General features: G+C 35.8%; 1 protein-coding gene across 3 annotated transcripts in view; it reads right to left on the reverse strand.

Annotated features, from left to right (window-relative positions):
- Positions 1 to 25,195, reverse strand: part of GALNT1 (polypeptide N-acetylgalactosaminyltransferase 1) — an 88,840-nt gene that overhangs the window by 26,381 nt on the left and 37,264 nt on the right. For 2 of the 3 annotated variants that reach the window (XM_062569642.1, XM_062569643.1), the window contains exons 3-4: positions 22,520 to 22,748; positions 14,722 to 14,896 (exon numbers count right to left, since the gene is read on the reverse strand). In XM_062569642.1, coding sequence (XP_062425626.1) covers positions 14,722 to 14,896; positions 22,520 to 22,658 — 314 coding nt within the window. In that variant the 5' untranslated portion in view covers positions 22,659 to 22,748. Of the gene's footprint in view, positions 1 to 8,096; positions 8,195 to 14,721; positions 14,897 to 22,519; positions 22,749 to 25,195 lie in introns of those variants that run through there. The other variant, XM_062569644.1, reaches the window with a different exon arrangement.

The raw sequence follows: 25,195 nt of genomic DNA on the forward strand, positions 1-25,195 counted from the left end.
CTAAGAAATAACCAATACTAGAAATGAAAGACATATCCATATGGTTAACATACACACACAATAACAGAATATTTCTGCTATGTGTTTCATGAAGAGCATCACAATCAAGTGTACTAATCTAAGTCCTTAATTTGGATCTACATAGAATCAGTAAGGTTGGAAGGGACCTCTGAGATATCATCTAGTCCAACTTCCCTGCTCAGCAGGGTCACCTAGAGCATGTTAGACATGGTTGCAGCCAGGCAGGCCTTGAAGATCTCCAGAGAAGGAGACTCCACAACCTCCCTGGGCAACCTGGTCCAGTGCTCCGTCACTCTCACAGGGAAGAAATTCCCCCTCACGTTGAGGCAGAACTTCCTGTGCTTCAATTTCTGCCCACTGCCTCTTGTCCTGTCACATGGGACAACTGAAAAGAGTTTGTCCCCCCAGAGGTAAAAGGGGAAACTCTAGACTCCAGTGGGGGAGGAGGAAAGGATTCAGAGATGCAAAAGGTGAGAAATGAATAACTTTCAAAGAAACAGAAATGTAAATAAGTATATAATAAAGAAAGAAAATAATTCATAGCTAAAAGAGGAAAACATTCAAGACAGTCACGTTTGGAGAAAGTAAAGACTACATGCGTGCTATCAGTAATACTGGTAAATCAAGTATATTTGATATTGTATTGGGTTTATATTGCACAAAGGGTCTTTTTTACATCTTATACGTGTTGGAGGTGATATAAAAACTGACCAAATTAAAAATGTGTGCATGTGTGTAGCGTGTGTGTATGTATAGCTTTATTTTTTCTTCCACATTCCATAGTTCACATGCAAGACCACAGGTTTAGTTCACCAAGTAGTATATCCAGGACATTTATGTAAAATAATAATAATAATAATATACACACTCCGGATATCCCTTTGATAACCAACATTTAAAACTCCCTACCACACGACATTGAAACAAGTAACATTTTCAGCATCTTTTAGAAAAAAAAATTAGTACATCGTTCTAAAGTACTCTAGCAATTCTGAAAATAGGATTCTGCTCTAAAAACCCACAATGAAAAATGTCTCTGTTCTTTGCACAGATCTGTTCTTTCAGCATATTCAAAGTCACATGTGGAAGCTTGCATAAAATTTGATGGCACCAAAACCTTTAGGGATCAAAACTAACAGAAATATGCAGTTCTCATAAACAAGAAAAACATTAAAAAAAGAAACATTCAATGGAGCTTCATTCCAACAGAAAAGCTTTTATCAGATCTCAGATCACTGAATCAATTCACTATAATGTAATCTGATCTACATACTATTAAAATATGCTAACAAGATGAGTAGTCAAGACTGTCACCTTAATAGCAGTGGCCCAGTATAAGGGCCTGAGAAGTACATATCTTTCACCTTACACATATAAAAAGAATACTGAAGGAACAACCTGCCAGTACAGGATCATGACATTAACAAATATTTGCACCCTGTTTTCCTTTAAAAAAGCAGGTAACCCCATGAACACAAGCCAAAGCTGGGCTATCCACTCCTTGACTATAAGTGGATATACTCCAGTATATTTACTGGAGTACTTAGTTAGCCAGAATAAGTATAATATTTACTAGAGTACTTGGTTAGTTGCTCTCACTTACGAGTGAGAGCAGCTCATATAATATAGAGGCATTTCAACTTGAAGGTAGTGACAAAAGTCCAAGGTGCACCCAAATCCCAGAAAGGATCAATGAAGAGTAGATATTATTTAAGGAATGTCATGAAGAGCTTCTATGGAATCCTATTTTACTTTTGAGATTTGAAATAGTGACATCTTTGAAGGATGAGGCACAATCTGTCTTCAATATTATACTTACCTAGAATTAAGAACAAACTTAACTATCCACCAGAGAAGTGATTGTCACCAGATCTTTGGGGAAAACAGTCACATATCTCTGTTTTCTGATTTAATTCATTTATAAAGAAAATATCTTATAAATTGTGGTATTTCACAAGATTATTTCTGTGGTATCACTTAGAAATGAAGCACTTTTCAACCAAACTATTATGAATTTCAGATAAAAATTTTAGTATTTAAGGAAAAGATTTTTCCCCTATTTCTTCATTTGTTCAGTCAATTTCATTATTTTAAACTGAAATGAATTCTCAAATATTTTTTTCTTTCGCAACATCACTGCTTTTTAGACCAGAATAAGCATCCGATTGTGGACCTTCTGTGATAGTAGTAATACAAATCTACTGATTCTTCCTGTTTTATTTTGACAGGATACTCATAGGAAAGAGAACTCTAAATTAGCTGGTCTTCATTTAGAGTAATAGGAACGTCTCTTTTGACAGGAATCTCTTCCTGGAGGTGCCTGAGGATCCAGCACTGTAATTCAAAATCTTTCATGCCTAGCGTTATCTAGTTCGGTTTTAGAGAGGATTTTGAACGCTTCTGGGGTAATATTTAAGAGTGACGAGAAAACTGCCTTGTTTACATGTATTTAGAAGGCTATCATAAGTAGCAATGCAATGGCATTTCCTAACACAACTGGCATGTCTTTTGAATGCTAATCTTAATAAAATGTTTGGTGTGAAGTTATTCCAGAAAGATTTGTTAATGCAGGCAGGATAAAGGAAATAAGTGCTGCATATCCTTTCACCTGTCTCCCTATATATTATTTTCATATGTATTTGAATAACCTTTGTGAACATATAAAAGATTTTAATTTTGAAGATATTGGCAGATACTCCCTTTCCCCTTACCGCTGCAGGAACATAAAACAGAAGAAATGAAACAAAACAGTTGACACCTGTGATTAGAGCATTGGCCTGCTATGTAAACCTTATTTTTACACTTACCAATTAACATTTAAATTAAGAGTCCTTTTTGTCTTTCACTTGAAAATAAATTACTCTAGAAAAGGATTATTACGGAATTTAATATACAGCATTAGTTTCAACTGCTGGTTATGCAACACTAATAGCATAACTGAACCATCAAAGGTATGACACATCCTCAGTAGAAGTTGAGAGATTTGAATTTCAATTCACTACTAATACATTATGTTCCTTTTATTGGATCATACCTCAAATTTTCAGACTGACTGCATAACATTAGGAATGCATACCAACTCTAGTAATTTAATGAAAACTCCAAACAGTGGCTGAGAATGTGTACATCACATGAAATGCAATCTCCTTTCTTTAATCTGTGGCAGTTACCACACAAAATGCTGGCTAATGCAACTCCATATACTATTTAGATTGTGCAAACTCCTAAAAGATATTAGGCATTTTAAATGCAGTCAGGGACTTAGTGCCCTATTACCTAAAGGCACAGAAAAAAAGTGGGCCAGATTGTTAAAATGGGATCAAGACAAAAAGTCTGATTAATCATGTTTCCTCAAGTACACATCCCAGTGTTCAAAATAGTAACATTCTTTATACCAAACCTCTTTCTTCTACACTGAAATACTCAACTTCAGCTGCACTAGGGAGGAGTACAAGGCTATTATTTTATTTCTCGCTTTCATATAATTGGGAAAATATAATGGAAATTACCCAAGAATTTTAATATACCATCAAAAAAAAAAAAAAGATTTGAGGAAAATTTTAAGTTTACAGGTTATGCTCTACAAGAGAGCCACAGGGCACTGATGGACATGGTTCAGCTCCTGACCTCTATAAGATGCTCCCAGAACACCCATTCTTCATAGAATTCCACAATTTGCAATTCATAGAATCATAGAATCAGTAAGTTTGGAAGGGACCTCTGGAGATCATCTAGTCCAACCTCCCTGCTCAGCAGTGTCACCTAGAGCATGTGCCACATAATCAGAATGCTTTGGGCAGATATTGCAGATAACCACATGGTTACGCCTAATTGGCCCTCTGGCTCCAGAGTATGAGGTGGTGCAACAAGTCCATATCATTCATCATAAAATCATATAATCATAGAATTGCTAAGGTTGGAAGGGACCTCTGGAGATCATCTAGTCCAACCCTCAAATGAGTGGCCCATACAGGGATCGAACCCACGACCTTCGTATTATTGGCACCACACTCTAACCAACCGAGTCAACTTGAATTCAGATTTTAAGGATTAAATGTAAAAGGAGGATGGATATAAACATATATGTATAAAACATTTTCTAAAGAGGAACAATGATAACAAGATAAGTAAAAGCTGTCCCTAACACCCTGTAGTCTGATTTCACAGTTCAATGTATAATGGAAGGACAAAAGCAACTGCCAGTTGTGTTATACTTACCTGTTTATCACAACTTTTTGCAAAGATGTTGACTCCTATATAGAAACTCTACAGATTTTAGGATAGGGGGTGTTTATAAACAAATCTCTAGGAAAACTTTATTCAATGGATTGGAGTTGGCCAACTGGTAACAATCTGATGCCATTTCAAATACAACTAAAGAGCATCTGACAAACCCGATGTCCTTTTTCTTCCTCTTTCACCTCCAAGTACAAATAGTTTAGAAGGGTGATTATGAAAATAACTTAGAAGAGACATTGAGTAAGGCAATTCTGTCCAAATAAACTGGTAAGTTGTCAAACCTCAGACTTTGTATGTTGTATTGGCATAATCTTGAGAGAAGATAAATCATATCAATTAAAACAAAATTCTCATTCTACTTGACCCTTTGGCTAAAGACTAAGGGTCATCATAAACTAGAGCCTACAATTCAAGCTCCTACTTAATGACTAGAAGTAATGGCCAACAAGGGCACTTCTGTTCAAAAACACAAAATAAAAATAAAACTGTAGTTTCAGTGATACTGTTTCCAAAAGGTTGTAAAATTCATTTAATTCCCATCTAATGGGTGCTAAGAAAACTTTAGTATACAAAATCTATCTTTTGTTAGTGTTCTATCCACTCATTCCATAAATAAGTAGCTACAAATAAACAGAGAAAAACATGAGTGCTCTATGTCCATTTCTGTGGACAACAAGATAAAAACAAAACAAAGAATAACAGAGCAAATTCTCTTCAATTAGATGCAAGAATTATTGTTCAGAGTAGATCTTAAGAAAGGCAGGTTTTCCAAGTTATCCAAGTAGTGTTCATGATGCTATCAAAGTACAATGAAGACAGAAGTATGCCACTGTTACTGCCTCTGCCACTAAAGCTTGGTGCGGAATCCAGAATGCCTAATGCCACTAGTGGCAGGACTCGAGCCATCACAACTTACAGAAGCTTTTTCTTCTCTAGAGCCTTGGAGCATTAGCTATGCCTGTGCCTTCATGTTAATGGAAGCATCTGGAGTGGAGCACTAGATAGACACAAATTTCACATACAAATGCTAGTAAAGAAATAGTTCATGCCTCTAAAACATAGCAAGGTAAGTATTAAAGCATCTAGACAATAGATTCACAAGTGCACTCCAGGCAGATAAAACAGATTTTACAATCCTCTTCAGCAAAGACAGGTATGCCCATTATACTGCACAGGAAATCAACTGAGGTGGTGGGAAGTAACAGCAGCATGTCCATTTTGCGATTTCTGTATCACCAAAACTGTTTACTCTCAACCCTGCTTCACATCTGGCAGAACTGGAATCCTCTCTTTTCCCTCATGCCGACAGAGGAATGAAAAAACCGTTCTTCCACACTGCAGGGACAGAAGAAACCTGAGGAGATCTTACAAGATGCTTCATTTGAATTCCTTGGAAGTTGAAATTCTGACACCTGCACTGCTCTGCTCATTGCCTGACTCAGAACGCAGCAAGACCAACACATCCTAATCATCCATCTCCAAAGTGCACAAATGCCAGAAACTCAAACACTGCCAGTCACTATCCTACCTTCTTCAGCTTACTGTTGACTTCTACATATACTTCAAAGATTACCTCAGAAATAACTGCACAGTCATCTTATTACAGGATAATGCTCAACATTTTATCAATACATTGAAATAAACTACATTCAATACCTTTTATTTAACATTCAGTTTAATTTAGAAATTATCCCTAATATCCAAGTTTGAGTGTTACATGCAATACTGTCATACCTTAAAAGCCAAATATTTAAAATGAAGTTAGCACTGATCTATCTTCACATCTTTCAAACACATGTTAAAGCATTTCTTAAAGTAATGCAGTAAAGTAGGATTTAATATCTTGATAGGTCTTGCATATCTCTGTTTCATAGGCTGAAGACCTGCAGACCAAAAAAGGCTACAGGTAGAAGCTGTCTTGTAGGAAACCAATTACATACTACCATAATGCCTATGCAGTGAGAAACAATAAGAAAAAGTTTCTTCATTGAGATAGAACAGTAAAACAGTTTTTGTAGCTTTTCTTTTCTAGGAAGATGTGATATTTCTAGCCTGCATTAGAAACAGATCCTAAATTTCTAAACTTTATAGCACACATCTCTACCTCTCCCTTGGCTGCCAACAGGTTACTCTCCATAGATGAGTGGAGAGAAGACAAGTAACACCAGAGTACTTTTTTTTTTTTTTTTAATGGAATTGTCAAAATGGAGCCACTTGAGCTTATCTGAACAAAACAAAAACAAACAAAAAAACTAGTGGACTTCGACACTAGCTGAGCCATGATCTGCTACATCTGAGATGAGTTTTATGCCCAGATTCCACCAGCTTTTCACAAGAAAAAAAAGCATGACCACTGAAATGATTTCAAATGGCACAAAAAACATTAACATCAGCAAAAGCTGTGTGTAACTTTTGTTTCTCAGCACAGCACATATAACCCAGAGCATTCTGATAAAGGACAATGCAAGCAAAAGCATCTGCTGTGCACCATGCAGCTCAGCTGGGCAACCTCATTAGAGCTCAGACCACAGCTGATACACACAGTGCAATATTGCAGAGTTGATGGGATTTTGGAAGCAGTACTATGGTAACTATTTTTCCATCTTTTATTCGTCTTACAATTTAGTCCAATCTTTTGATCTTGTAGGCTATAGATAAGTTATAGATAAAAGTTACAGTTATAAATAAATCACATCCCAGAACTTGCAATTATTCTTTTGTCAAATTTAAGTCTTACTGAAAATCATGTTAGAATTAAAGTTGTGAGGAAATACTACATAGCACCTATAACAAAGCTGATTAACACTAGTGATTCAATATAAATACCATAATTAAAATACAGTGGAGTCTGAGAAGTAAGTATCAGTATCCTAAGATTTGAAAATGCACATTTATTTTCTACTGAGGTTACCAAAGTTAACACAAGATTGCTAGAGAAAAACTATCTTAACTCCTGTCAGGAAACCTCAGGCTTTAACTAATGATATCTGGTGAATCGTGCTGCAGTGCCATAAAATGTCAGCACTCAGCTGTTTACCTGTCCATTTTCCAAAAGTTACGGTCTGCAGTAAAGCTAAAGGAAGGTAATAAAGCTGAGGCACAGCTACATCCAATGTAAAGTCTACTTTTTTGCTTAAAGCTGATGAAAGCAGGTTGGAAATAAGACTTGGAGACATGCTGAAGCAGCTGAAACAGCTCAGTTTCCTCTGCCACCTCCGCTACAGAGATGGTAACCTCAGACTGAAGTGTTAAAATACTACAGCATTTAAGAGCTTTATTTCTGGTAAACAGTGATTTAGTCTTTCCTGGAGATCAACAGCAGCCTTACAATGCCATTACAAACAAGGACATTAATAAAAGTTGATTCCAACATAGACATTAAGAATACACAAAGCCTATCATACGCAGAATGTAGACAATCTGCACTGGGAAAATATTTCATATTCACAGAGAACCAGCACAGCAAAAGAGCTAAAAGCAATACTTCTGAAAGAGGGAATCACTGTATACCATAATACACCAAACCTCTTTTCAATACACTGACTTTGCATACAAAGTCCACAGTAATTTGTGGCCACACCAAAAAAAAAAAAAAAAAAAAAAAACCCACTACAGAGAAGTTAGCAGTAAACCTTCACACTACTCCTGAGAAAAGCCTCTTCCTCTAAATCGAATTGTTTTAAAACAGCAGGTCTTTACTTATATAATTCGTATGACAACTACAATTAATCTTTCTTAACAGGTAATCTGAATGCAGGCAAATCTTTCATTCTTATTTAAACATTTGCATCCAGCCTGCTGAAATGTCTGCCTTCAGTAGTATTATGTTAATTTACCTGACATCAAGAGTATGAAATTTTCCTTTCTTCTGATTTCAAAGATTTGGATATAAGAAAGGTCGCATTATCTCATGATTCAAGTAGAAATCTTCTTTAGACCCTGGAAACAAAATCCAAAATGGGCCTTAAAACCATTGTGGTGACAGAATTCAAGCAGAATGTCATAAAAATAATTACCTGCAATTGACTACCCTGAAAGTGATCATACAAAAGCATCTTTGGATTTAAAACAAAAGAAAAAAAATTCCTCAAGGATTGAAATTCAACCTTAAGTTCATTTGCCAATTATTTTGCATACTTGACCTATCAATTTGATAATATATGAACATACATAATATATAGCTGCTCATCCAAACTGAAAGACAGTTGTAACTAAGAACGAGATCATCAACTATACAGAAAACACTTTATAGAAGTCAACTGATTTTTAAAGTTATTTTTTTCCCTCTAGGAAAGAGATTTACACCCAATTTCTTCTGGCTAGTGTATTAAATCATCAGGAACAAGAAAATTTCCAAATATTGATTCTGCACTAGGCCAGTAATAAACTGCATGCAACAGAAAAGTCAGATGAAAAATGTTCATGCTTTGAAAGAGAACTGTCAAGCTTTAATGCCTCACCTCCTTTCAGACTTTCAGTGTATCACTGCTGGAAGTTACATTGCTAGTTACCACATCAGCCTATTTCCTCTCCATATCCCAGGTAAATTAACAGTCTGGATTCCTAACTTGTGACAAAAAGTGTTGAATAAACTTTCACCTTTCACCATTCTTGAAAACTTTGCTCTTTTGAATTTTCTTCTACATTGCCACAGCCTGAGCTTAACAAATACTAAAAGTTCACAAAATCTATCACAATTTTTGGACCTACTTTAAATCCCCATGACCACGTAACACACACTTTCTATAATGAAGAGTTGCACCTCACAACTGTAGGCTCCTGTGAAAAGCAATAACCCCACTTCCCATCATCACAGTTATGTCCCACCCTATCCTTTGGGCAACATCTGGCAATCATACAGCTGCTGGGTGTGTTTGTTCATTTTGCTGATCCAACAGCATACTTTTTCCCCCTCCTTTTGGTGCGCAAGCCTCCACTGAGTCTGTGAACTCACACAATTGGTGGATCGGTATCAAGTGAGACTTCTCCTTTTGGCTGCTGGACACATTTACACCAGATTAGATGTAATTTGAAATGACTTCCTTAGAATTTCTCCTGGATGAATTAGCAAAATTAAAAAGAGCACACCTTCTGAGGCACCAGAATATATGCAAATACTCAAGTGCTGTCATTCAAAAGAAATCTACAAAGCTCAACATACTTGAGTACACTCCAAGAGTATACTACTGCATGTGCATTTATTAGCCCTACCGTGAATAGTTTATTTGAATAAACTATTTTCCTCATGCAGTGATTGTATAAACTTGACCAATTTGCGTCTTATTATGATTCAACTGTAATGAAGTGTACAGCAAATCCTTGTAGTCAAAACAATTTATGTTTTCAGAAGTTAAAATGCAAATTCTAATATATTCTCACATGCATATTTCGGTTGACTATACTTTTTTAAGCATATGTTTGAAAAGCAGATTGCAGTCACATAACTGAGAAGCACTATACTGTATCATGTAATTAACAGTATCTGATGCACTTGAAAGCCTAGACCTAAATACAGTTGTTTGCAACAATGGAAATTACAAAATAGGAGTTAGTCATATAAGAAGCTTACTCAGAGAGGAGCCCATTATTTTATAAACTTCAAAAATACTATAAACTCCACATCTGAGTATGTTAGATTCAGAAGAATGGCTTGTAACAAAAACAAAATTGTCTACTTCCTCCTGATGGTCAAAGTAAGCTTGAAAGCAGCAACTGAGTAGAGTAGCTTGACCCTGCAGTAATAATCTTCAATAATAAATTTAAGTTGACCACATTCCTGCACTGGTTAAACCTTGATACCGTAGAGATCTGCATCTTAACTTTCTATTAAATCGCTGAAGTCATATAATTGTATGAATTTAAATCCAGTTCACTCAGATGCACAGGACCATCATCTGGCTAAAACCTCTGGCTATACCTTAACATTATCTGTACCAATTAAAAGCTAACATACACACTCTTCCTTAGAGCAGACAGTTTGAGAAGAGGACATTTGAAATATCCCATATGTTATGCAGGACCGAGATGTAACAAGACTTCTAAAATTCTTCATTTTGATAATATTGTACTGACTCAGCAGCAAAAAGACAAAGATGATACTTTTTACTGAGCTCTACAGAATCTGTAGCCTTGGAGAAAGGGGTGCAAAGCTAGCCAAATCTCTCCACACCGCCTGTTGCTGCTGCCCTGCTCTGTGAAGGCCACCAGCTCTCAGAGAAGTTCTGACCTGTAAGACACGACAGCCTCCTAGCTCAGTGCCACACGCTCAAGTCAGGGCCCAGAGCTTACACAACGCTGCCTGACAAGGGTCTATTCCAGATACATCTCCAGTGCTCCACTGGGGCCTAAGGAAAAAGACAGTTTTATGGATGCTCTTTTCTGGCACAAAGGAGCCGGAATTGGGACTGAACTCTCATCCCAGAGACACAATGACTTTTTAAAACACATTCTACAAGCAATAAAGCCCAGAGACCTGACCACCTCAGCCTTAGCACATGGTGCTCATTCTCCATTTTACAAAGCAGATTCAAAGTCACCTCAAGCAGACCTGAGAATAAAACCAAGTCGCATGACGCATAGAAATTTCACACGTTCAACCACATGGCTTTACAGTCTTATTACCAATATAAGAGAGACATACACAGCTGAACACCTATTTTAGTCATTGACACCTACAATGACTATTTTAGTCATTGCCTCACTATTCTTCAGCAAACTCAAGGCAAGACTCATGTCCTTAATCACCAATCTTTGCTGTCATGTCAAGCCCACAGCTGCGTATTTTCCTCACAAATGTGAATCAACTCCCACTTTGATGACTGATTCACAAACCAGAATAAGACACACTTACAAGAAATATTCTATTAACTACTTAAAACGAATTTGTCAACCCCAGCTGCCTGTGACCGCACAATGACATTTCTTTCAGAGGTCACAGCTCTGTCAGTACCATCAATTTATTACTCCAACATACCCCAGTTCAGAGTTGTGGAAGAATCCAGGTGAGAAAAAAAAAAATCCTGATTTATTTTTCCTTGTTAAATAAGTCATTTAATTGGGACAACTAGAAGAATAAGTAGAATATTTTTCCCCTTTCAGATATAGAACGACTAGGAATTCAGGGGCTTCTCAGTGATTTTAGAACTATTTATATATTCCTAAACAATTCTGGGCCAAATAATCATATAAACCTATTAATATATCTGAGGCAACACTCAACAGAGCTGCTTTAAATCTCTGTAGATCTATGCAACTGAGGAGTTTCCCTGAGCTGGGGGAGTGCCTAACAGTTATTCAAGCAGCTCGCATCTCTGTTCTTCTACTAAGAAAAAAAGGTCTTGGCCAAAAAAATTAAATATTATGCACCAACCAGGTCATTTATAGAGATTAAACTCTGATTATCCAGATGCACAAGTGCAAGCTAGAAGGTTGAATATATTAAGGCAGTAGCTGCCTCATAACTCCATAGGACTGAGCAGGGCTATAAAGCCGTGATTGCCCTCATGCAGATTACAGTGGTGTTCTGGCAGAACTAACAACTAGCATGAATGACAATATAGACTGCTTCTCAAAGCCGCTCTCCAGCTGCCAGATTATGTCAACATCATTAAATACGTAGGGCAAATGGGTCCTGGCACATCTAATTTCACTAGCTTTTCAATAGTTAACTGGTAGGCACCAAGTTGAGTTTACAAACTTGAGTATTTCAAAAAGAACTGCCACAGCCAGAGAACTGTAGAAATCAAAAAGATCCCATCTCTTCCCATGCCACATCTCAGGAATTAACCCACCAAACCTGTGAAATAACTACATGGCTGAGCAGCTTAGTCAGCCCCTGAACATGTCCTACTTCTCTAAAACCTTAACTGAAAGTGCCATCCGCAGCTGCACTGTAAAGCACACAACAGGGGCAAGGAATGGCTAGAATTACTCCTCCTCTCTCCCCCACAACTGTTCCCATATTAGCAGGGATTTAGACAGCACAAGAAAAAAATCCTGGCTAAACAGTTACTGCAGAACCAACTCTGCTAATGCTGCAGAAAATGCTTCTAACCATGTGAATATTCTGACTACTGAATAAATAACTTCATAGCATATATCTGAGCATATTTACAGTTATCACTATTCCGAAAATGGCTGCAGTTTTTTTGAAAAGTAGTATTAACCCACAGGTACAGCTTAAGATACTTTTTGCATTGTAAACATAGTAATATTTAGATTTGCTTGAGAAATGTTAGCACACTTCCTAGCTTCCTAATTAGCATGAACTTCTGGAGTAAATACTGAAAGGAACTCAAAAGAAAGAGCTTCTGGAAGCAACTATTCTTCCAAAAAAAAAAAAAATCTCTTAAAAACTCACAGAGAAAGTGAATGTTAAAACTGTTGGGAGAAAAATATAAAAACACAAAATCCAGCTCTGTCTCTTGTTCAAGATTCTACTCTATGATTCCACTTTTATTCATATAGTATTGTAATAGTATTCGTATCCACGTCCATATAAATGTAAAAGATGAACAAATGCAATGCTCCAAACTTACTGATAAAGTATAATATATATCCCACTGCAAATCAAAAATTACGGACCATGGCCAAGTGTGCAAGACAAGAAAGTTACTATAGCTCAACTTGACTTTAAAATTGTAATTTGACTTCTCCGTGAAAACTTGAGTACTGCCTAGCTACTAAAGTTGTAATAGTTTATGACAATTTCTCTTCCAATTTTTAGCTAATTCAAAAGTAGATTTTATAAAGCTGACAATTACAAATAACACAGGCAACTTTTGACATACACACATAAGGTATTATATTTCTTAATTTTGTACCCAAATTATAAAATTGTGGAATAAATACATTCAAGTTTTCCACTACTAGTACTGATAAGCAGATGATGTTCTTTAGTCGCCTTCTTACTTCCAGGATCATAATGAAAAATAACCCATGTTTACCTTTCAAATAAACCAACTCTTATAACTACCATTTTCCCAAAGTTGTACTATTTTCTTCCACCCTGTTCTTCCAGAAAAACACAAACAGAAATCACCCTGATTAGCATTTCAACTGTACCAAAAGTCTAAAAAAAACCTCATGATCTCCCTTATGGCTAAAACAAATTTTTCAGATTAACTAGAAGTCCTTAACCAGTGGCAGCCCTCACTGTATTAAGAGATAATTTCTTATTCTATACGGAAAACATTAAGAAGGGCAGACACTATGTACGAATCTTCACGAATGCCAACAGAGATCCATTGCGAAATTATAACTATAATCAGAATGATGATGTGTGAGACAGGAAAAGCAGAATACAACTATGTAACAAACTTGTATATACATAGAAGGGAGGAAAAAAAATACCAGTTTTCAAAAAAGCCACTCAAAGTTCACACATTCCATTCTTCCACAATACTAAGAAACACACAAATAGTGACCACAAAAACTGAAAAACAATAAATCTGCAAATTAATTGGAAAATCCCATTAATTCAAACCTACAAAGTCTTATATTTAACAATAAATGTGTCTCAGTATCAAAGTTTATTAAAAACACTAACACTGCCAGAACTGGCACACTACGCCCATTAGTACAGATGAAGGGACATACAAATCCGATCTTTAAACATGAAGTAGTCAGAGCTTCTTCTCATTCCTCCTCATATCATTTTCTGAGGTAGGAAATTAAAACAAATAATCCAGCAGTTAGGCCTTGTGTATACAGTAGTAGCAAGCCAAGTTTGTATAGCAAATGATTCTTGCAGAAGAATGCAGGTAGTTGATTGTGGGGGGAAAAAAAAAAAAAATCTTATTTCATGAGCTCCGTTTAACTTGAAAGTCTCTTTCATACACAAGGTGGGAGAGTGGAGGGGGGTGTTCATCAGCTACCTTGCCAGGATAGCCGCAGGAGAGTAAAGCAATCTTAGTTTTATTTAAAGCAAGGCTACAATTTTCTTTCTAATTACTCATGACTCAGATGACTCTGAAAGGATCAATACTTCAGAGGCAAGATCAAAAATACAAACCAGATGGATATTAGAGAAAAAAAAATGCAATCTGAATGAGGCTATGCACATTTCATTAGGTATAAAATTTTTAAATATTTTTTCTTGTCATTATATTTTTTCTACTTCATATAATGCAGATTTTTAGCCTGCCTCATTACAAGTGAAGCATGAATTTTCAAATAAGTCATTTTTATTGATATACTAAATGTTATATAACTTTGTTTTCCATTAAATCAATTAAATTTCTATTCCCTGAACAGGCTTCATATTTGTAATCAGATTCATAGCTAATAGTGCTGAAAAAAACAGTTCATTCTACACAATTTTATCCCATAAATAAATACAGAAAATCCACCTGCTTCTCACTTTGACACTAGTATCTTGCAGAACAGAACTCATTTTGGATCACTCTTTGCATTTTCTTCATTTATGTAGAGTACACCTTTAATACAATGTAAGGTACTTACCCTTCTAACCTGACATCAGGTAAAGATCTGTTGAGTGCAATCAATTCACTTGCCATTAAATTAAATTGATTTATTTTAAACATTTCTTTCATTTTTTCTTGCTCCTCTTTCGGAATGACCACAGGCTTCCCCATCTCTCCAGGTCCTTCATGTGGTTTTTGTATAGGTTCTGGAACTAAGAACAAATTCATTAAAATGCTAGTGACACTACTTTTATGCTTGCTTTTGTTTAATTTATTTCATTTTGAATTGTAAGAGAGTTCCTGTTTAAAATGGAGTTCTAAAAGCATCAGTTTTTAGAAGTGGAAAAAAAATATATATGGAAACTTAACATAAGTTATTAAGTTTTACTCTCAGACACTACAATTTCATTTGGAAAAACACTAGGGATTTAAATCTACCATTCATCATTGTGTTCTAACCATCTTTACTATACTTTTAAAGTTCCATAACAACAGATATTTGTATCCCAAACTGTTCTTGCAAACATAAGCTTTCAGGAAAAGCTGAATTTTTACATACAACAGTTTTAGTTGTAATTTTAAAATTACAACTTAAAATAAAATTGTAATATTTAATATATTTCCACATTTCTTGTTTTCACAGAATAAGACATGGGCATTTACCGTTTAAAAGCATTTCTCTCAGTTTTACTAAAATTATTTTTAGTTAATATAATTACATTTCAGAGTTTCAGGTTAGTACTTAATCATCAACAGAAACAGTAACACTAACACTTGAAACATTTTTTTAAAAAAGAAATCATCAATTCAAATATCTGTCCAAACTGCTGAGGGAGAAAAGTAGAAAATGAATTCAGATTCTTGGAAAAGCTTTTAAAAAAAAAAAGAAATGAAAAAAAATGAAATGCTAAAACCAACTACAGATATGTTAGAGTTTAAAAGTATCTACTGACTTTTCCCTTGAACTGTTTTAAATTCACAAGTAATGAATTGAAATATTACTACTTTATAAATTCAGCACAAATTGAAAAAAAAAAAATAAAGAATCTAAATAGAGGCGCAGTATTATAAACTAAAGGCAAAGCCCTCAGTAATAATATGCCTAAATTGAAATCGTCTTCAATCTTCCGCTAGGACAGCATATTGTAATCAAAGCTTATGCCGAGAGCAAACAGGCATGTAAAGAATAAACAAGGAGCAAGCCTTCTATTTTTGCCAAAGCACTGAAGACTCAATCCATACATACTGATGAAAGAAACATTTTGCTGGTTTGCATTTAACATTAATCAGTTACAACAGTAATGTCTTCCATATGAGAAGCTTTCATTTTCAAGTATCTTAAGTAACTGCACTAGTGCAGCAAAGCAGTAATATTTAGCAGAAAAAATCCTCCCAGTATGGATTTGTATATATTTTTTAACCATAAATCTCCCTTTGATTGTACGTTGATCCATATATTGCTAGAAGCTGCTAGCCAGACAATCATATACAGAAAATTTTGATAGAATTAGTGTGCCCAAGTAGATTCTGAGCCAACTGATTTAAAGCACTTGTTTTAACTACGGTTTGAAATAAGCAAGCACAAAGCCTTATTTCAAAAGTTTGTCTTGCATCTTTACTTCCTAAAATAAGTACAGTCTGCACCTCAATGGTTCAAAAGCATCAAAACACACTAACTTTCAATTGCATAACTTTTTAAACTAGAATTTGTGTTTTTGTTAATTAGCATAAAGCAATGGTATATAATTGGGCAATTTAGGCTTACTTTTTTATATTCAGCATATTCTTAACTTTATTATGCCATGTTATCATCAATCATTTTTTCCTTAGAATTTAGGAGCCACAGTTGGATAGAAAATAACTAAATGAGTGCTTAACAGAATTTAGAGTGATTAAATGAAAGTTATCTGAACACAGTTATACATAAAAAATAAAACTTGGTAAATTTATTCACCATTTTTTTCAGCATTCTCAAGGGAGCGCATTCTTTCCTATCCCTTCTATTTGTGATTTAGAAGAAAAAACATTTTAAATATTTAAATTTCCAGTTCTGTTCTTAACTTGAAGCATACTAGTAATTAAGCTTAATAGTTGAATTAACTGAAAACTCTAATCTTCAACATTTGCAGATACTGCTTACCAATTTAGCAGCTCATTTAGCACATCAATGACCTGGACTCAGGTGTGCAGCTATCAACTTTCACTAATTCATTAGCTTAAATTTCAATAGTAAATACCTACCACTTGATCATATCGTTAAGCTAAATGAGGTACTCCCTCCCATCTCTTGCAGAAAAACCCATCCACAGAAAAATATTCACATATATTTTACAGAACTCAGTAGATGCAAAGACAGGCAAGTTTGGCATGCAAGCATAGAGATGACTTTCCAAGAAGGGTTAACTATCTTGTCTCAAGTTTCTGCATTCTCCATAATCTGTTTTCACACAAAAACATTTAGTTTTCATGTGCATAGAGACCAACCAGTCTTCCTAAATGACCAACGCACATATGCTAAGAATTCAAAGAGCAGTGCCCTTCTGGTCAATGAACTATGAAAAAAAGTGGTGGTTTTTTTTTTCCCCCTCCTTTGAAGGAATAATTACAAACATGCTACTTATGATATACTTCTGGCAAATAGGCGTTTCAATGCACAGCTACAAGTTTTGGAGCTGAATGAATGACTTAATCATCTCTTCATCCAACAGAAAATCTAGTAATGTTTTTCTAGTCATTTCTCCTCATTTTTATCAGTAAAATATTAATTTTTAGGAGGTCATGATCTTTTATAGATCTTCATAAAAAAACAAACAAACAAACAAGAACTCTTTATGTCTATGGTATATAGACAAATTCCCTTTCACTAGAGAATGTGCCTGATCAAAAACAGGTATTTCAAAACCTGAGACAGCTTAAAGCTTTTTTTTTTTTTTTTAAAAAAAAAAAAAAAAAATACACTTCCTTGGTATGTATGTAGGTGCCACAATAATGGTAAACTAACCAGAACACCAAGTTCAGTCAGCCTGAACTGACCAAACAGCAATTACATGAAAGCCATTTTGACAAGAAACTTTTTTTAAGAAAAGTTTCATCTCCTATGCACAGCTCAGCCTCAGTGGAATAAGGCTGATTTATGGGAGATAAGGTGTGAAAAGCTCCTATTTTCAAGAATTAAATCACAGTCCTGTCTCTTGAATCTGCTTACCTTTCCTCTTGGGATTTTTAAGTGGATGAAAATATTCAGAATCCTGAGATTCAGAATCACAGGTTCCATCTTTATCAAATTCAAATTCAGAACAGAAACCCTGATTGCAAGATTTCTTGATTGGTGCTTTACAAAAATGACTAGTCTTGGTTAAAATTCTGTTATCACCCCAAGAAAAGAGTGTAAATAGTAAACAGCTGAGCTATCACAGGACTGTGATATCAATCTTTAGTCTGAAAGAAGAAAACGCTTTTTTGTATAGGTTCTAATCACGACATAAGTGGAATGCACCATGTGGAGGAGAAAAAAGCCAAAAAGGATTAGCTGAGAAGTTGTTTTTAGTAACTATATCAAGTGCCAAAGCTGAAAGTTTCTTTGCATTCATAAGTTTAAGGAGCCTATAACCTGGGGTAGGGAAAGGCTAATTAGGTTTTCACTGAACTCAAGATTTTAGAGCTGAGGCACGAGATTCTTACAGAGGTAAGACAGTTATGTAGAAGGTCTTCATTAGCAAAACTGCAGTACTATCCAGGCCTTTCCTGGCCTGGATAAGAACCAGTTCCCCCCCATCGCCTTTTTTTTTTTTTTGTGTGTGTGTGTGTGTGTGTGTGTGTGTGTGTGTGTGTTAGAAAATGGCTTGAACCCTTTGAGTCTAGCACTTGTTTACATTTATCGGTAAGTTTTATCCTATCTACGAAGTCTAAATTGCCAAATCCCCATCTGTACAAAAAACAGTACTTCACAATAAGTTATCTGAATTATAGGTTTGGAAAAACTACTGTAAAACATGAATGAGGCTTCAAAAGGTTCGCTCTTTCTTTTCCACTTTTACAAACCTTACACTTACAGCAACAACCTTCTATCATCAACCATTACTCTTTGTGAATCTGATGAACCAATCAAAATTTGCAACAGCAACAACCATTAGCTGCAAAAAGGAACCATCACCCAGGAAAAATTTCAATAGGAAGAACAGCTTGTGACTAGCTACCCTCAGGGGGGCATAAACAACTGTAATAGCTGGGCAAGGAGTGTGTACCATCCAGCTCTGCTGGGTGGGTCAGAAGGTATGAGACAATTGCTGAGAGCTGAGCCCTGGAGAGAGCTTTCCTTGGACCTCCCTCCCCTTTACTGATTGCTCCCATGGTTGCAGGGAAGAAAGAGCAGCAGGAGCAGCCAAGACAAGCACAGACTCCCTCCACTCCTTCTGTAGCTGAGCTGATCCCAGCATGAATCACTTATGATCTCACTTTCCCAAACACACAGAACCATAGCCAGGCAATCTCTTGAAGTTGCTGCTGTCTTCAGCCATGACAGATGGCATGGGAAAAGCCTTAACCTATAGCTAAGTCATTCTGCATTACTCCAGTCCATCATATTCTTCCCTGTAGTATCATCATACAATGACCATTTTTCAAGCCATATTACGGTTCCCCATAACCTTTCCCTTTTTCCTTCATCTTCAGTATTTCCCAGTTCTCTGCAAATTCCCGAGGGAAATTCCCAAATCCTGCTCCTCTTAAAATTAATTCTAGGCAGTTCCTGCAACCATCCCAGAACTTCCTAAACCTCAATGTCATCCCAGAGCACACAACTACCCCTCAACAATGCTGAAACTGCTTTCTCAAGCTTCCTCCGCCTCCAGCAGACTATGCAAAAGCAGGCAGGTACAGCCCTCTCACTAGTCAGCCACAATCCAGCTGTTGTTCAAAACAGCTCACTCATTAAGCAACAACTGTGCTGTTATTTAAGAAGAAATACAATCACATTCCTTTATAGACCTTTATTTGAATAATTTGAAAATGTAGTGATGGTATACCTACCATCAACATCAGGCTGCAACTGAAGCTCATAATTTAGAGTACTGATATTTTATGCCATCAGTACCGGAAGGAAAGATTTCTCTCAAAGACAACGTAGAGAATGGCTCTTATTGTCATTCTGCAAAAGCCTCTCCCTCCGTGTTCTATGTTTGAAACATAGAGAGAACATCCTTTATGAAAGTGTAAACTGGCCAAAATTTTCCTTAACATCATTTGCTCCTACTGAAATATTTAAAGATTAATTTTTACAACTAGGTAAGCACAGCTTAAAATAGGCTTACTTACTCCTAAAATAAATTAATTTATATATTGAGTAGATTTATTACATGCTATGGAGTGCTTACACAAATTGCAAATAGGGACTATGTACTGGAGCAACACAGGCAGCAAAAGCGTATAAATTCAAGAAACTATGGAATTTATATTAGTACAAAAGTTACACCGAATCACAAGAAGTTGCTCAATTATGGAAATGAATAGAAGAAAATGAAGCTAAAAAGCAGATTTTGCTAAAAACACCACAAAAGATAGCCTCAATACTATTGATTCTAGGCATTGTAGTGGGAATAAATCCACCAGACTCTAAGTCAATAAACTACTGAAAAAGTAAGAATATGCAAGATAGGTATGCAATTAGGTTAAATGGAAGCAGCAAAATACCAACTACAACTGTTGTTTCCAGTAGACATTTCTGCATATCCTGGAAAGCAACATCAAAAAAAAAAAAATCAAGAAAAACGTACAGAACAGTGTGTAATATGCACAAGGCTATTATATACAATATTTGGGGGGGGTGAGGGAGAAAGAAGAGGAAAAATACAAAAGGCAGCTTTTAACACAAAGTTGAGTATGGCCTTCATTCCAGCCTTTCCCTCAGGGAAAGGCTGGAATGAAGGCCATACTCAACTACTGAAACTAACGTGAGATAGGGAAAGTCATAAAACGAATCTTTAAAAATTGCGTATTTTCCCCCTTTCAATACATTCTAAGAAACATACTTTATAAACAGAAAAAGTTCTTTGGCTTCTCAGCATTTCAGTTGGCACACACTGTCCAAACCTAGCTCTGAACACGAAATCCTAAGCTTCCTCAGATGTGACAAATCAGTTGTTATATAAAAGTTTCACCTCAAACAAGTCAACTTATTTTACTACTTGGTTTGAAATATTTTGCAAAACTTATATTGTCATTATATATATATATATATGTATGTGTATATATGTATAAACTCCCAATGACTTCATGTGTAAAGCCATTTGAAGTTTCAACATTTATTTAATCAAACCAAGTCTGAGATACATACTTATAAATAAATCAATATAAACAAATCTAACTGCTGTTGGTTAACAGTAAAAGACAGTTCTGGAAAAAGCCTGGCATAAGTTATCTGCTTAGTACCCCATAAGAACTTTGAGAGGAATACAAAAAGTAGATCAGTTCCTGAAAACCACAATACTAGCTGTCTTTGTTTCTATTCTGAAGAAATTTTCTCAACTTCTGAAAGAAGAGAGTAAGGTCCTATAAAGAACATGCTTTCTACATAACCCTAATTCATCTTCTAGTCATTTCCATTTACCTTAAGAAAGGTCCAAAAAATAAGAGATACGCAACTGAAAATTGAAGCTCCTTCTGCAAAGCCAGTGTGCTAGAACCTCTGTACAAAATCTTTGCCAGCAGTTGTGAAAACAACATTTCAGATGTACTAAGTGTTGCATTACCAGATTCCTATACAGTACTGGTCTCTGTGGAAACCCATTTTGACCATGGGCAAGGGAAAAAAAAAAAAAAAGAACACTTCCTAAACATCTCCCTAATGTTATTCTGTAGAAGAGGAGCATTACTTTTGAAGCACTTCAGAAAGTTTCACAATGAAGTCAAAATGATCCATACCAGATGTCAACAGTTGAAGAAGATTTTCTAATAGAAAGTATAAATAATCCTGAGCACAGTTGGCTGACCAGACTTAACTCATGCCTCACTGCATGAGTTTCCAGTAGCTACAGTGAAACATACAGCCACACCTTTACTGAACCTACACAAGCTTTATACTTTACAACATTCTTGAACCCTGCCAGCGAAAGAAGAACCATACCACAAACTTAGGTATGTTTCACAAATGTCACAGAGGTGGCTGCTGCCCACAGTTGGGAGTGCCTACCCTGAGACAGAGCAGAGGTGACCTCTCCTAGAGTCCACCTTTTCTCCCACATAGGGTGACTGCCCTAAAACAAAGTTGGTAAGATGAATGGAACTGGCATTCAAGCCTGAATGTCATCCTCTTTGAGAAGTAGGATAATAGTAACAGAACAGAGTAACTTATCTGAAGAGCTTTACCATTGAATAGCACAGATATCACTTAAAAACAGGATTTTTCATCTTTATATCTGTTTTTATTCTAGTTATTGTGATAGATTCATTTTCATTCCAACATTTGTTTGGTGATAAAATTGCTGTCTTTCTTGGTTATATTCACTGGTCAAATTTTGACTTAGTTTATTCTTGTTTGTTTGTTACCACTACCATTACATTATGTTAATGTTAGCTTACGTTCCTGAACTGCTTATTGCACAATTTTTATTATTTTTCATACACATGCTTAAAACCTTACATCTTAAATGAGCATCTGAATCTACAGCATGTATCTGAGAGGGAATGCGCTTGAATTCCATAGTGCTTCAAAGAAGCATTGGAAGTTTTGCAATACGCGACTACTTCAGCATTTGTAACATTGTGGCAAAAATCAAGCGTTTAAAAGAAGTGTAATTTTAAATAAGCATAATTTAAAGATTACCAGGCAGAAAACTTACCATCTCCAGCAGGCAGGCCTCGTTCTTTTTTCTCATCACATTTGTTGCACTCACTGAAGTAAAGCAATAGAAACATATCCAGAAGGACCCAAACCAATGAGGTGGCAAGGACCACCTTGCAATATGCAAATTTTCTCATGGCACTTTAAATCAAATACAAAAATTAAAAAGTATAAATAAAAATAGCAACCGATTGCTTTAATCCAGTTTGAGAGACCACGTTCTATACCTGGAGAGGAAAAAAGAAAAAAAAAAAAAGGTCACAAAAAGGTTACCAGAGGATAGAAGCTAAGAGTAGTAATTTTAATTATGTTCTAAAGGTAATTTAATTATGACAAGCCTGTATGTATCTAAGTGAATGTTCTATGCATGCCTGTGAGATTAAAAGAACAGGGTCAACCAAGGAAGCAACACTTCAGTCCGTTACTATATTAAACAATTTGGAACAACTTAACCAGGAACACTCACGTCTGAGCTCAGCAAATTCAACTGACTGATATTCCTCATACTTACCCCATGCTGTACAGATTGACCTTCTGTGACCATCACTAATAATAGTAGTCTACAAAAAACTTATTTACATAAAGTCCAATAGCATATTAAACTTTAGTCATACGGGCAAATGCTTTGCTCTCAGCAAACCCAAATAAGTATCCATTTTGGTAAAACAGAATAGTAAATAGAGCAAAGCAAGTAATCACATGCCACCACGATCATTTACTAGACATTCAGAACCTCAAAACTTCACCTAATAAATTGACACTTGGAATTAATTTAATCATTTAATATTTGACTACAGAGTAAACATCTGTGTCTTTTTCAACAAGTACGAATTCAAACTTCAGAAATTCAGTTTTTAAAATCCCATTTTGTCCTACTCAAAAGCAAATTTTGTTACAAACATTGCTGTTTTCCACCACTGATAAAAAAAATTATGTGTGTGTGTGGGGGGGGGGGAGTAAAGACCAGCTTTGGACTTGTTCACTTACACTAACAAAAATATCATGTGTGTGTATGTGTGTATATTATACATATATATGTGTATGCGTATATTATACATATATATGTGTATGCGTATATTATACATATATATATGTGTATATGTATATTTATATATAATTTAATCAAGAGGCCCTCCCCCCGCCACACTGCTGCTTTGTGCATTACACAGTTCATGTTATACAGCTTAGCTGTAAAGAATTCTGGCTAACTGCTACCGCACGTAAAATGAATAAAGTTACAATTTGTCTAGGAAATATTTCTACCACACACAACTTCCCTTATGTGTCATTTCTTCTGTTTCCTATTAGCAAAGAAGTTTCTTTACGGTAAGAATTATTCAACACAACATCCTCCTAAAGTATTTCCCAATGGGAATAACTCGCTAGATAAAACCAGAATTATAGATACTCTAAATTTGTAATAGTATAAACTTAAAATACACACACACACACACAGAGAATCTTACATGTACTTTGACTCTAAACTTAAGTACTTTTGGAAAGGAGAACTTATAATCATGAGACGTGATCATGCAGCAACTTCACCAAAAAAACCTGTATATTAAGACTACTCTTCCTTTTCTATTTCTTAATCATGATTTACTTCCTACTTTTATTTGCCTCTTGGGGGAAAGTACCTGATTATCACCTTTCTAAATATGACTTATTTCCTCCTCTCTCATGCTCCACAGACAGATATGTTTCCACTCATCCCAGTGCAAATGGTATTGGATTGGATGGCACAGCCATCTAGGAGCTTCTAATCTTTCACTTCTGCAAGAGCAGGAGAGCGCATATCCTTCCACTTCCTGCACAGGTATGCATCAAATGCCAAGAAAGTCTTGCTTGGGATAATCTTAATTTGCAACTACACAGTTTTGGTTGACCAGACTTAACTCATTTACACAAAGATGACAATTTAACATAATTACAGATACTTCTCTAGGTCTTCAGTAACTTGATGATAAAATAACAAATGAAATTATCCACAACAAAACATTAAGCGATATATGTTAAGAAAAACATTCTAGCTTTATATGCACAAAGATGGGCCCTAAGCTCGGAATCGTGGAGTAGCACTAGACAACTTTATAAAACTTCCAGGCCTGCCATTTCAGAAAGAATGCAAAATGATTAGAAAGGACAAATTAGTAGGGATGATGATGAGGAACAGCTTTGTTACAAGTTAAGTGAAATGAGTAGCATTTTTCAGGGCTGGTAAGGAGATAACATAAAACTGGTGATAATTCTATAAAATCAAAAGCTGCGTGAGAAGGTGAAGAGAAGACAATTGTTGACTGTTTTTTCCAATACAAGTACTAGCAATTAAGTGAATTTAGCAGCAAGAGGGTAAAAAACAAAGGGACGACACACCTCACAAAACACACTTACACAGTGGAGTATCTTGCCACAGTACACTGCCAGTGCTGCAAGTCTATTCTGAAGTTATTAAATGAGAAGCCCTCACCTCTAATTCAGAAAGTCCAACATTTAAGTCATTGCATACTGGAAGGGCATAGTGAGGCTTCCAAGACCATCCACTTTGAGGAATAAGTATTACTGGGCAGGACTTGCCTGACAAAGTGAGGCAGGTAGCATCCTGGGGAGACGCTTGTACTTTGTAAAAGCAGCATTACTGAGGCACTTCTCAAGTGCCTGTACAACACAAACACAT

This window comes from Rhea pennata, chromosome 2 (genome assembly GCF_028389875.1).
Source record: "Rhea pennata isolate bPtePen1 chromosome 2, bPtePen1.pri, whole genome shotgun sequence".
NCBI classification, from domain to species: Eukaryota; Metazoa; Chordata; class Aves; order Rheiformes; family Rheidae; genus Rhea; species Rhea pennata.